At 37.2% G+C, this 14,501-nt stretch overlaps 1 protein-coding gene across 5 annotated transcripts in view; it reads left to right on the top strand.

Moving 5' to 3' along the window:
- LOC107266991 (protein pellino) overlaps positions 1-14,366 on the top strand; it is an 80,657-nt gene extending 66,291 nt beyond the window's left edge. For 3 of the 5 annotated variants that reach the window (XM_015738126.2, XM_015738129.2, XM_015738128.2), the window contains exons 2-7: positions 1,843-2,025; positions 5,297-5,528; positions 6,142-6,348; positions 7,064-7,351; positions 10,086-10,420; positions 10,546-14,366. In XM_015738126.2, coding sequence (XP_015593612.1) covers positions 1,843-2,025; positions 5,297-5,528; positions 6,142-6,348; positions 7,064-7,351; positions 10,086-10,420; positions 10,546-10,672 — 1,372 coding nt within the window. In that variant the 3' untranslated portion in view covers positions 10,673-14,366. Of the gene's footprint in view, positions 1-1,842; positions 2,026-5,296; positions 5,529-6,141; positions 6,349-7,063; positions 7,352-10,085; positions 10,421-10,545 lie in introns of those variants that run through there. The other 2 variants (XR_001537528.2, XR_001537527.2) reach the window with 1 other exon arrangement.
- The last annotated feature ends 135 nt before the right edge of the window (positions 14,367-14,501 follow it).

The raw sequence follows: 14,501 nt of genomic DNA, 5'->3' as shown, positions 1-14,501 counted from the left end.
AATAACCAGTTCGTATTTCACTATCGAACAGCAACACCCGATACTGCGAATCTCCATGCACGGCGTGTCGTCCGTTGCATACAATATTTATCATTTGATATGTAAAAAAAAAATTAAAATAAAAATTTCAGCATTCTCTTTCAGTTTTAAACTGAATTGTGTGCTTTACTTTTATTTTTTGTATTACGAAATACTGAAGGTCAGCAAAAATATGTATAGATATATACTAAACCGGATACACTCTGTACGTGTATTGCAAGTGATTATATCACAAGTGTTCTATTTTTATAGAATATATTAAATAGATAACGTACATCGTCTAACGTATGTAAATTATGTAAAGATATTCCATAGAGTATCAATACCGAATTTATTATTTGAATTGTTTTTTTTTTTTCGCTCTACTATGAAAGAGCTCATTTTCGTCAGTGTGTACGAATTTTAATTACAGAGTCATTTGCTGCTGAATGCCTTAAAAAATGACCGTTTGAGTAAAAAGGATCCTTGTAATGAATTTTTTTTTTCATTTCAAACCAGTTTAGCCAATTTTTTGTATTCTCCAAGGAGTCGATTGAAAGTGCTTCTTCTCATGTACTGCGCCCAATTTGTGTCATAGTAAAAATTTTTTTTTAGTTGACTCATACGCATACGCGAAACGTTCTTCCATAATAATTGAGGTTAGGTTAGCTCGCCAGGTGAACAAACTACCTTCGTCTATGATATCGGATGTACTTATAAGAAAGGAGCGTAACAGATACGCATGGCCACTTGTATTATGTATGTAGATAGCGTTACGAGTAGATACAATGGTTTTGGTTTTGCGGTTTTATGGCTTCGGAGTAAAAAAAATCATTAAGTATGCCTGCATATTTATGTTTGCGATAATTCGCGAAGAAAAATTTTTTGATGTTTTTTTTTTTCTTTTCTTATGACATAATTTTATCGTCGCGAAAATTGAATCACACGCTTATCTTTTCCTCGTGAATATTTGCACGTACGGATTTCGTCGTTTTGATACGACGTCTTTATTACTATTTTTTTTATGGTCTTCAAAAGTTACGTATACGTTACACAAGACAAGATAAATGTTGAAATTGGTCAAGTCACGAGGTGTACGGTCGTCTCGACAATTGCGAAAGATTACGGTTTGAATATTGGCGGGAAAGCGATTCATTCACAATCGTAATTTGCCGGAAATATCAAAAAGTTAGTCCAAGCACGTAAATGACGGTCGTTTAATGATTGTTTTGTTCGTATAAAAAATATTTAAAAAATAGGCAAAATAAGAAGGCATGAGCTATAATAAATTTGGGAATTTTTTCAAGCACTTACGTAAATCATTCTTTTTCTCATTCCTGTAACCTTGTCCTTCTTGTATAACGACTGTTCTTGCGTGATTCCACTTTTTTTTTTTTTTTTTTTTTTTTTTTTTTTTTTTTTTTTTTTTTTTTTTTTTTTTTTTTTTTTTTTTTTTTTTTTTTTTTTTTTTTTTTTTTTTTTTTTTTTTTTTTTTTTTTTTTTTTTTTTTTTTTTTTTTTTTTTTTTTTTTTTTTTTTTTTTTTTTTTTTTTTTTTTTTTTTTTTTTCCCCGTAAATGCCAACGACCCAGGTGATTAATGATGATAATTATTTTGTAAAAATTTTTGTCCAGTATGCTATTTAACTCGGAAACAACTCCTGAGAGTTAATATGTCATTTATATGACTGACTACAGCATTTGCTAGCAAATAATTATGCGACTGATTATTCAGTGCAGTTGAAGAAAAAAATAAAATGAGATATACAGTATACTCCGTTAGAGGACTCTGAAGGAACTCAAAAAATGTTTTTTTTTCATTTCCAGGTCGGAGGGTGGCAGCAGCGAGAGCCCTCTACTAGTAGAAGAGGGCGAAGCCGTGGGTCAACCTCACAGTCCGCACAACAAACACAGTCATAGTCACAGTTATGCTCATCCGCACGGGCCGCACAGTCATCACCACGACAAGCCCAAACAGCTAGTCAAATATGGAGAGCTTGTTATTCTGGGGTAAGAGATGACGTCATTATTATCGTTATCGATATTGCCAGTGCAGTTTTTAAAATTCATTCTTGCCGATTTACACTGGACTTCTGACCGCGACTGCAGCGCCAACTAGTCGCTTATCTATGGAGGCAAATGAGTTAATTGTGCCGGCAATAACTCAGTCTGCTAACAGCAGAGGTGCCGGTTCAATTTAGAACGCTTAAAAATATACTTCCTGGTCGATGGCGCTCGAGCTTCTCTATCCTTAGTTCTGTCTACTGTCTAGTACGTACACTGTCGGCTGTAATGCAGGCGAGCGTGAGTGCACGTGCCACTAGACGGAGAAATTGGTATTTTAGAAGAAGAATCGTAGGCAGGTAGATAGATGGCTAGAGGCACGGCATTGAAATTGCCTTTGGTATTGTAAAAATCATAAAATGGTAGTCAGATAAGAGTACAAGGAAAATAAATTGTAGGTAGCACGTGGGATTATGTAATAAATAGAAAATTTCTTTGAAGATTCGTTACTAGTCAAAACAAGACGATTGTAGCCATCTGTTATTCGCGCTTGTAACCTCGACTGAAGCTAGGGCGAATAAGATTTGTATTCTTGGTCTTTGTTATTGATGAATCTTTGAGGAATTAATCTTTACCTGGCTCACGGACGTTTTTAAATTACTCTTGACTACATTTTGACTCGTATATTCAGTTAAAGTTGTCGCGGTCGTTGAGTGACCTCGTGCTCGTTGAACCTTGACTAATTAAATTTGCACACGTCCAACTTCCAACCGTCTCGAGACGTATATATTTTTCGTTGGTTTCACGAGAATTCCAATAAGAATTTATCTAGGGCACGACTTAGAATAATTTAAGTATACATACAATTAAACTTGTCCAATGTTACCGTAATGGAATATTTTTTGGATATTAATAGTAAAATCGCTCATAAAAATTCCGCGGCGAACACTGCCAATACAATTACGTTTAATTACGCGCTCTATTGAAAAAAAAAAGTCAAAATAACTTGATTCGCGGTTACGGTAAAAATGTATAGAAAGGTCTGGACTAAGTTTTGAAAAGGTTACGATTCTTTATGATAAATTCGAACCACGACGGATTTGCATGAGGATCCACGCGCTCTGCAGTGTACGCTTTGTCTCGGACGAGTCTGGCGAAATGACTCGTCTGCGCGTAACAATTGTTGCATATAACAATAAATCGTTAAAAGGCGCCTGCGATGGCTTTCAAGTATAACTAGTATCATCCAGAATCAAAAATGCCAACCAAATGTAACGAACAATAGCATCACGGCTGAAGTTGTCGTTGTAAGGTTTCGAAAGTTTGATAGCTTCGAAAATTGTCCGCCAGGAGTCGCGTCCGTTCGACGAGTTTCCCATAGCGACCACGGTTAGCCATTCAGTAACTGCAGAGACGACGAATCATCGTTCTACGTGATTAATGACTCGAGACTAGTATCGCTGGGAGAACTCAACAATCTACCTAAAGCTTTTAAGGCAAGTTTCTATGGACGAACTCGTATACTGTATCCGTGTGAACGATTGTCAGGATGGATCCATAACCTCCCGTTGGCTAGTTGCCAAGTCGCACTGCAGTAACTAGACGATACGCCCATCCGAAGGTTAGTTTCTAGTCGATGCACGCGATCTGCGATTTTTCTACGATCTTATTAAAGATACAAAAAGTATCTCAATGCCGACGTCGTTCGGTTGTAAAATACGAGTAATCGCAGCTTGCAAATATCGGATACGTAGAAACAATGAATTAATACTGACTAGAGCGGCTTCTCCGATAGATAATTCGTTACGTAGAAAAACTAGCCTTAAAGCCTGCGAAATGCTTGGTGAAACCACTGACAGCGTAGAACGGCACGCGATTGGAAGATATTCAGGGCTAATTTTAAAGTTGATTTCTTGCTGCTGTTCTGCGTAGAATCGTGAGGAGTGACCGTGACGGATTTGTCGCTGCATTCCAATATGTTGAAAAAAGTACGCATCGCAGAGAAAAGTTTATTCGGTTAATTTTGTGCAGTTTTGGATCCTCTACAATGAAATATTTTTGGTTGGCGAATATTTTGCATTTTAATTTTCAGATGATTTTCCAGCCATCTCATCTGGCGAAAAAAGAGACAGACAATACTCTCGAGCGCTAAGCGAGTTATTGCATGGGGCACCTCAATTGCGATGGGTATGTCGCTCTGGTATTAGCATAAGGTATAACGCAGCGAATCGGCGCGGCAGTATCGCTGTGTTTGAATGAGTGATTTTGTTCGTGGCACAGTTATCGCTAACAAGGGCTAGCTCCAAGGGATAAGGTTTATAGTTGGCTTTGATTCCCTGGGGAGAACCACGGTTGGGATCAATGCCAAAAGTAGGCTGACTCTCAACGGCTGGGAAGTAGGTCTTTGTGGCTATTTGCAATTACTGCGGAGGAGAGCGAAGGCGAGCATAAAGAGAAACGGAGGATGAGGATCAGAATTAAGATAAGCAGAAGGATGGAACTAATGTCTATTTAGAGACGTTCATTTTGGGATTGGACCTTTTTTTTTATTGACATTTCAGTCCTTAATGTTTAGTACTGTTGTTTTGGCTGCTCTCCAACGTGGCTAACCGCACTTTGCATCCGACGGCAATGGTTTATGGAATTCTTCTTTTTCTTTTCTCTTTCTACATCCAAAATGTACTTGTGCAATAAATTTGTTTGCAATACGACAGCCTTTGCGATTCACGGGCAAAATTGAATGGTGAGTGGATTACAAGTGTTAAATATAAATTTGCAGTGGGGAAGCCTTTTGGCGAGAGATCATCACAATTTGAGAAATGACAGGCGCAGAACGTCAGTATACGAGTTATTGTCAGTAGACAATTTATCGTTTAGATTCAAATATATATCTCGAAATTGTTTACACATATTAATTGTGGATGCACCTTGATCTTTCTAGAGAACATAAGGGCCTCTTAGGCTGTCCTGCAACCTCGAACCTGCGTGAGGTTAGGATAAAAGTGATATGTACACAAGAAAGAAATGTATCATTCTTTGTGATTGATGATATCAAAACCCATGAATCAAATCGGTCTCTAGCGTTGAATCTGCGAACTATCATAATTCATGACGTATGAATTCCTATGCGGTTTCGTATCTACATTCGTTTCTGTCAACATTGGTTATCTCGCTGAGCGTATTGTTTATTTCTCCTCCCGGGCATTCTCATCGTGTTACGTTTTCGTGGTATGCCTCTCTTTTCGAAATAATTAACCGTTCACTTATTTCTTTCCAGATACAACGGCTTCCTGCCGCCCGGCGATCGCGGCAGAAGGCGAAGCAAATTTGTCCTGTTGAAGCGACCGACGGCAAACGGCGTGAAACGTAGCAAGCATTACGTAGTCAAGACGCCGCACAGTTCCCAGGCAATTCTCAATACCAAGCAGCACTCGATTTCGTACACGCTGTCGAGAACTCAAGCGGTAATTGTGGAATATACCGAGGACGAAGACACGGACATGTTTCAGGTGAGCGTCGAGTTTAAAATTTACAAAAAGTATCCTTGCGTGTTTCGAGCGAATATTTGAAATTCGAAAAAAAATCCTTTTTCGCATTTTCATACGTATATGCACTTTGAGTTTTGACACGAATGCATTATTTTTTCGTTTCTTTTTTTTTCAGACTGTTGCACGGTCAGTGTTCGTGTGCGAAAGGCATTTAACGATTTTTGCCACTTTGGTCACGTGACTGCCTGAAATAATTAGATTGACAAAAAATTTAGTATTTCCTTTTGACATTTCGTAACTCGCGATTTTAGTTCGAGCTAGTTACGATGGCAGTGTGTTGGCGGTGGCGCCACTGTATTACGTTCCATTTCACACGAGATTGACGAGCGGACTATTAACGGACGATAACATAAAAATTTTACAATTCGCCTAATGGTTCTTTCATATACGATTTAAAGCCGTTGAATGAGCTTTCTCGATAATAGATGTTTAGAAAATATTTTCTTTTGGGCATTCAATTAATGTTTCTTTTCTTTGATGCTTGTCCAATAATTCTATACTGTGCTTACATTGGGCGATCGAACGTACTGATTGATTACTATTTCTAATGCATCTTTATTTAATTTATTCACAGATCGGAAGATCATCCGAGTCACCGATTGATTTCGTCGTGATGGACACGTGTCCTGGTGGTAGCGAAAGTGGACCAACGAGTGAGGGACGTGTCGCTCAGAGCACGATCAGTAGGTTCGCTTGCAGAATCCTTGCCGACAGATCGGATCCGAGGATCGCTAGGATTTATGCAGCAGGATTCGACAGTTCAAGAAATATCTTCCTCGGGGTGAGGATTTGTGTTATGTCGTTTTTTATTTATTTTATTACTATTTATTTAACGTTATAACCACTCAGGAACATTTTAGATGTCAGTGATGTCTACCCATGGTCTGGCGCGAATCTTAATTAAGTATTAGTCCAGTCGTACCGGATGTCTTGCGAAGGCATCGATTTATGAAACGAAAATGTAAACTCGAGAAATTACTTTTAATTACAACCGTAAGCAATTAAGCTTCCTTCTGGGAGAATTAAGAAAAAAAAAAGAATTTTTTCTTAATCTACCCGACTCGTGTGAATACTGTACCGTTATATTTATTAAAATTAATATGCCGCGACCTGCAGTCGAAATGCATGCGTGCCAGAGTAGCTCGAAGTGGAAATCAATAAGGCGCCAACCTTGCGAAACGAAAGCGATCGAAAAAAGGCAGGTGCCGCCGTGTAATAACTTGGTGGCTTGCTCAATGCTCAACGACGAGGAACGTCTTCTGTTACGAGGCTCGAGAGAAATTGGCGAATCCGACTAGAGAGCGGAGGGGAAGGAAGCTTGAGTTAAAGTTGCGATAACTCAAGCAGAACCTTTGGGAACGTCAAGCTGATTTTCTTTTATTTGTATAAAAATTTCACTGCAGTGACGTATAACAATTTGAAGTCTGACTCGTGCGGAATAACGATAAGTAATTGTACGTTTTAATACGTGAAGTAATGATAATTATTACTTACAGGAGAAAGCGACCAAGTGGCAAGAGAGTCGCGAGATCGACGGCCTTACGACAAATGGTGTTTTGATAATGCATCCAAGAGGACAATTCTGCGGGGGTGAAGCCCAGTGCGGCTTTTGGCGTGAAGTAAGCGTCGGCGGTGGCGTCTTCTCTCTCAGGGAGAGCAGAAGCGCCCAACAGAAGGGCAACGTCGTCGAGGACGAGGACAACGTCCTGCAGGATGGTACGCTTATCGACCTGTGTGGCGCCACTTTGCTCTGGAGATCAGCAGAAGGTCTAGCAAAGTCACCGGTAACTATTTTCTTCTTGTTATGCTCACCTATTACTTTAATTGAACACGGTTTATCGATATCAAATACATTTATGTTCAAGTAGATTAATGCTTGTTACGTCACACCGAGGGATTTTAGCGGATTCTAACAATGTAATTTATCCTGTGCATCGCCCTGGCGCAGTCAGCCGCATGGAGAATGCATAGTGTACGTGTGTCTGTGTCTCTGAACTGATCAAACTGATTCGATTACTGGACCCGGCTGCTTAGAAGCGATTAGCATTGAACCGTTGAGTAATCGAATTTCAAAAGGATTGAGAACGCGACAGGTTTTCTCAATGCTAGGAAATGCGAGAGCTTTGTCCTTTCTCTTTGTATGCGTTCATATTTTTACAGTACGAGATTTTTTATTCTCTGGACCATTGTCAAGAGACCGATTGATTCTATAAATAAAAGTTATTTACAAAGACACAAAGCTCTTCCAGACTTTGTTTTCTTTTTGTAGCTTTTGTGTTGCATATAAAGAATTTAATTAACTGTCATAAGTTATTATTGTTTTCTTGTATGCAGGATTATTCAGGGTAAACCGTATCGACTGAAGGTAGTCCATTTGATTTGCATGATGGGGAACCAACTTCAGATTGTGCGTTTACACTGAATAATTCTTTATGGTAATAATTACTTGTTAAAGTATATTCTTTAATTGTCGTTGATGATACGTAAAGGAACTATGACGTTTAAGTGCTCAAGAATTTTGCTGTTTTCTTATGTTACTTGTCTTTCACAGTTTCTTCGTTACTTTCTACCACTGCTACTTTTCTTATTTGTCTACAAGTAGTGTCTGTTGCAATATCGTGAACCTTTAATAGCATCGTAGAAAGAGCAATGTCATTCACATACTTATATATACACTCTGGCACTCACATGGTATGACTATAAATACGTTAATGCCTGAGGCAAACGTGATATTATTAAAAGCCATTATACGGCGTTAAAATTCCTTATAAAAAGAATATTTGTATATATATATATATTTAACTGGGATAAAAAATTTGTAAAAAAATGTCTAACAATGCTATTTTTGCTTCTCTGTATACATCCACATCACGGTTTCTATGTAATTCTTTAATTCTATTAACGCTTTTTAATGCAATCTATTTTTAAAAAAGGAAATCATTTTTAAAGAATTTTTTTAATCGATTCACGATTGATCAAATAGATCTAATTGAATTGCTCGAGTCTCCTTTCTTCGTCCTGCAACAAATATGGATGTGTGTTGCGAAATGAAAACCTACGCGCTCTTTACAAGCAAACGACATTGAACTAATCAGGATCGATAAGATGAGATGCACCTAAAGTTCCACGAGCAGCGACACCTACATGGGTGCAAATTGAATTACATGAAATGTTCTCAGGTTCAATTAGGACCGTCGCGACCAAGTACTTTTTGGAAAAAAAATTACCTTAAGATAACCATAGGCGAGATTGGCAATTGTTGGTAGTTAAAATTCAAAAGTCAGTAGCGACTGATATTTTTATATGGAATGAAAATTCTTTATGCTGTAGTCGAGCGATATGTGGACGAGTTAAATATTTCCAGAGCGTGACTACGCCTATGAACTATGAAAATTGAACGGATTCAGTTCACCCGTGAAATTGAAATTGCTTTGCGTCAATTCCATCCGTAAAATCACTTTGCCCAGGGGGCTCCTTAGTAATTTTGATAAAAGTTCCATTTAAATTTTTTCTTTTCATATGTTACTACAGACATACATTGCCAAGCAGTTATTCTATGGATGCAGGCGAAAAGTCCCCGAAATATTTTTGTCGGGCAACGCAAAGACGCTTCTAGCATGCTAAAGTAATCGCTTTGATGTCTCGTTGCACACAAGTGCATCCTGGGATGCATCGCGCCGAAAGAGGGTGTTGAGCATTATGCGGTGCTCTGTGCATTCCCATGTTGGAGCAGCATTGGTGCCGCCATTTGCAAAGTGATCGGCGTCGCGATGGTCAGCTAAAAGCATCGTGCAGAGACAAAAAGTGAATCGGTAGACGAAGCAGTAGAAAACAGTGAATGGAGGACAGTAAATGGCATTGTTCTTAATTTTATGGTCCACCGAAGATATTTTTGAATTTTCCGCTCAAGTGTCGAGACACACTGCGTTTCTCCCCTGAAATATTGATCAGCACTCTGGGAGAGACGGAACCGTACCGTCGTTACGATTGCACGAAAGGCTTCATTAATTTTTTCGAGACTCTAAAACACAGATCAACAGCTACAAATGTATTTTATAATTGTCAAATGTTGATTTTCAAATTTTGATATACTCAGATTTAACCTTTAATTGGGTTACTAATTTTGCAAATGAAATGATATCTTGGTATTAAAGACAATGTTGTTGTTGTTGTTGTTGTTGTTATTATTATTAAATGCCGCTTAACGAATGCACCCAAAGATCCTATTAAGGTTTATCCCTCAATCCTATTTAAGGCTCGTTCTTAAGAAGCCTCTTATGAAAATTCTTACATTGACCATGTAACATAACCTTCTTTATGATTTACCTAATTCTGAACGCCTTAGGAGGCGTAGCCTTTGACACCACGTTATTCAAAGGTCGCTGCTGAACTCTTTCAACAAAACTGGAGCTGCTAATAATTTTTACAAGTCTTGTACAATTTCAAATTTAAATATAATTGTTTGATCGATAACCGTTCCGAAGTATATAGATTGTTAATTGTCAAATATATTTTCAGACGAAGCACGATTTGGAGGAATTGGTCGACGCGATAAACGCTGGTCGACCACAGTGTCCGGTGGGCTTGAACACCCTGGTAATCCCTCGGAAAGCAGCGTCGGATTCAGCACAGCAGCAGCAGCCGTACGTTTATTTAAAATGCGGACACGTTCAAGGCCATCACGATTGGGGCCAGGAGAAAGATAAAGCGACGAGGAGATGCCCGATGTGTTTGGTGGCAGGACCGATAGTCAAACTCTGCATGGGAATCGAACCTGCATTTTACGTGGACAGCGGGCCACCTACGTACGCCTTCAGTCCGTGTGGCCATATGGCGACGGAAAAAACAGTCAAGTACGTATCGTAGCTCTAGGAACTAGTCCTGGACGACAAGGAGAAGTGTAGTCGACCGTTGAATTATTAAATGATAGTCACGAGGCAGATAGAGATCATTATAATTGTATTAATCCTTTGTACAGATATTGGGAGAAGGTTGCGATACCTCACGGAACAAATGGTTACATTGCCATCTGTCCATTTTGTGCTGTACCTTTGGAAGGCACACCGGGATACGTCAAACTGATCTTCCAGGATAACGTCGATTAGATTAGATGGACCACCTTGAGATTTTGGAGAATTCCTGGAGGAAGGTACGAAGAGTGGAAATTAATTAACGAGTAATTAGAGAGAGATCATCGTTCGATCACTTAGATTCTATCTTGTTCATCGTTTGGTAACTTGGGAATCGCGAAGCTTGCCAGTCACACTCGAATTGTGTGAAGAAGTACGATTTAACGACGCTAGAGGCGCGACGTTCGATAATTTTCAACGTTTATTATAAATGAACACAACTTAATGAGCTTGTATAGTCATCAGTTTTTACTGTGATTGCTGAGTGACGTGATGCATTATGAGAATTTGATGATTGGTGTCAATGCAAAACCTGAGGGTTAATTGGTTTCGTGGTATTGGTAATTGTAATAGCATTGTGAGTTTTTGTTACGTAGAATGGCGTTAATGTAAATCGTATTCGAGAAACAGTGGCTGATGATTACTGTAATTTTGGGATTTATTTTCCTCCCTCAAAATGAGATTATGTGGCTAGAGCACAGCATTAATTTTCTATTCAGGGGCCACTTTTGTGTCGTGAATCATATGAAGATGGCCCTTTCAAAGTAAAATTAATGTTCAGGCTGCAGTACGTACGTATTTGATTAGTTTTGAAAATTCTTGTTATTAAAGTGTAGAACGACGGTTATGTTGGGTATGGTTTTTAATTATTATCAACAATATTATCATCAGTTTTGCGAGTAATTTAACTGCAGTTGCGTCTCTTCGTGTTAACTTGTACCTATATACGTTAATCCTTAGAGAACGGGCCAAGTTTTTTTAACGACTCTTAGAGTTTTTGACTCGAAATTTGCTAAAATGAAAGCGGAGGAACTACGTGAGATTCATGTAGAGCTGAAAAATCGGTTTCCCGTCTTCTAGAAGTTAAACATGTTTCCAACATTATTTTTCTTCTCTACTCTGATTTATCAAGATGGCGTTCAAGCACTGTGGTAACGTAACGAATTTGAAATACGAAAGTTATTCTTTCGATGACTGAAGTTGATAAACATATGTAGAAAGGAGGCTAATTCGAAAGGGAAAAGAATTCGTGCGTTTATGGCTCAAAAATCTCTATAGCTCTGTGAATATTTTTCAATAAGCGTGATTCACGTTCAGTAATGAATTTCATGTATTTGTTTTCATACTCAACTTTTACTAAAAAAAAGTGAGTCATTAACAATTGTAAGTTCGCCGTTAGATTTCGTTATAATTAATTCTGATGGAAACTAGAAATATTAATCTACTAGTTTTAATTTTGAATTGTACTTCTTCTAACGTCATAATTTGTTTAGACGCGTTTTTTTTCGTTGATCGAGCCATGAACGTTTGAAATTGAATAAATAAAATACTTTGGCCATAAGCAGAAGAAAGATCACTGAAGGTCAAGGAGTTAAAAAAAATGGGTGATTATAGTTCAACAAAAAGACTGTTAAAGGTCCTGCTGCACGGGCAAAAGTTTCTTTTATATAATGTGCATCTGGCAAACTATTATTATTCTTTGTTCGTGCAATGGAACCTCAATGTGTGAATAAGTCCTGTCCCATGGTTCGTACCTTGAATATCAATTTTAAGAAGTAAACTGAGTCTTTAAGTAGAAAGTACAATATTTTACGTTCAATTAAAAGTGAGTGACACATGCTTTTATTAATAAGGACCACGGGACTGGATATTAGTGTGAAATATTTAGCTGATTTGTATAGTATTTAAATATATATTTAAGCTGCGCTGGAAATAGCTTGGACCGATCCTGCCTTCAAACCCATGGAAATTCATGTCGATGTCAAACAATAATATAAACAATGCCTTAATTTTCTTTTGACACTTTAATTACCACCATCTCCTAGCATTACTCGATTTTCAAGATCAGCAAGAGGATGATCATTTAATTAATGCAACCTTTAATCGGACCCAAATATAAAATTCAAATACTTAACTTCTAAAACTGTTACGGAAGCCACAATGGCAAAGGAAATACGTTTGACGACAATAACGAAACGACATTTATTTTACAACCACGTATCACCTTGCAAGAGGTTCCTCCACTTCTTTGAAGGCAATATCGGCCGTATCGCTGAAAAATAACGATTTAAAAAAATTCTACGTATATATGTTTTGATACGCATCTAACCGTTCCATGCGATTCCAGAGAGAAAGGAAAATATAGCTCTAAATTCATATTTCTGTTCTTTATATAAACTTATAGGTATCTATATAAGTATAGTGCATAATGTAGAACGTGTATATACTTATATAAATATATAAATCTATACGGGGTTATTTCGTACAAACGGATCAATAGATGTTTCTTCTATCACAGAAATCAAATGGACATTCTCGAACTTCATTTGGTGCGTTTGGCCTTAATAATCCTGTGTACACGAACAAGGTGATTTCTCAATTTAACCATTGATCTATTGATAGAGACAACTAAAGACGTTTAAGCTAGAGTAATATCTGCTGTATTATACTATTTAAGATATTCGAACCTATCAAGGTATTTTTGGCTGCGCTCGAATTGAATTGAATTTTCAAAAGTAATAATGGTCGGACGGGGGTAGGGGATACATATATGCATAAGTTTACGGCTATATGATTATGTGTTCATGTGATTTTGCACTGTACGAGAAATGGAGTTATGGTTTACTTGAATTTTCATATTTTTCTTATATTCTTTATTTTCTTTGTAATGAAATATATTCATTTTTAGAATTGATTGACAATAAGTTCAATGAAAATGGATTAACTTAACGTATTGATGATCTTAGCAATTTTTAGGGTACTTGGAGTGTACTGGATTACAGTTATGAAGAATTTATGTTTCATTGTCCTATGTTGTGGAACTTATGATGAAATGGAAACACTTTTTTTTTCCTTCTTTTTTGTAAATTAGTAAATGGGATGTCGTGCAAATCAAATCTGTTTTAAACTCTATATGTCTATGTATATATAATTGCCCTTATCGATGAATACAGTAGGTTACAGGAATCATATAGGATGTTTGATAATGCTAAATGATTACGGTGTAAAATAGATGACCACTTTAATGATGCTGATGATGTTTCGATGAAGAAACTATGTGTAATTGTATCTAAATGATGATCATGAGTGTATGACATCCTTTTGAGATGATTATTTCGTACTGGTTTGATATCAATAGAAAGAGCAAGAATGTGGAACGATGAAATTCAATAAAATTATTTATTTATAGATGAAAGATAGCTGGTGTCCCATGAATCTGTGACGTCTGCACTTGGGGAGGACAAAGTGTTCGTTATGTTTCTTAATTTAATCACTGGCTTTGTCGCAGTGAAGTGATTGGTGAAATCTATATAATATTGCGTTATTATTTTGTCTAGAGAGATTTGAAGATTGTGAAAGGAATCGACGCGCTGAATATTATCATGCTGATATATTTTGTTTACTTTGAGCGCAGCCATGTTGTATAATATACAAAACTCAGATTACTGTGCATTTAATTAAGTCCTTCCATAACTTCCGTTAAGAACGCTGTCCAATTATTTAGATGAACTCTGTTATTGTAATACCCACAACCAACCGATAAATGCAATTGTTAGATAACACATTAGGATCATACAAAACACAAGAGCGAAACTTTTAGGAAAGATAGATTATATTAAAATATTTATATAAATGTAGATCTAATGTAATAAAGAACTTTAATTGTGAAGACGGTCCTTTAACATATAGATTAATATCATCGTTTCATAAATATCAAAAACGTTTTCATCAGCATATTATATTTCTTTTACATGACAACATTTGATAAAGGAAGGTCCTAAGAAAAATTTGAAATTAAATGCTT

This window comes from Cephus cinctus, unplaced genomic scaffold, assembly GCF_000341935.2.
Source record: "Cephus cinctus unplaced genomic scaffold, Ccin1 Ccin1_scaffold0331, whole genome shotgun sequence".
NCBI classification, from domain to species: Eukaryota; Metazoa; Arthropoda; class Insecta; order Hymenoptera; family Cephidae; genus Cephus; species Cephus cinctus.
This window is presented reverse-complemented; position numbering and strand designations above follow the sequence as displayed.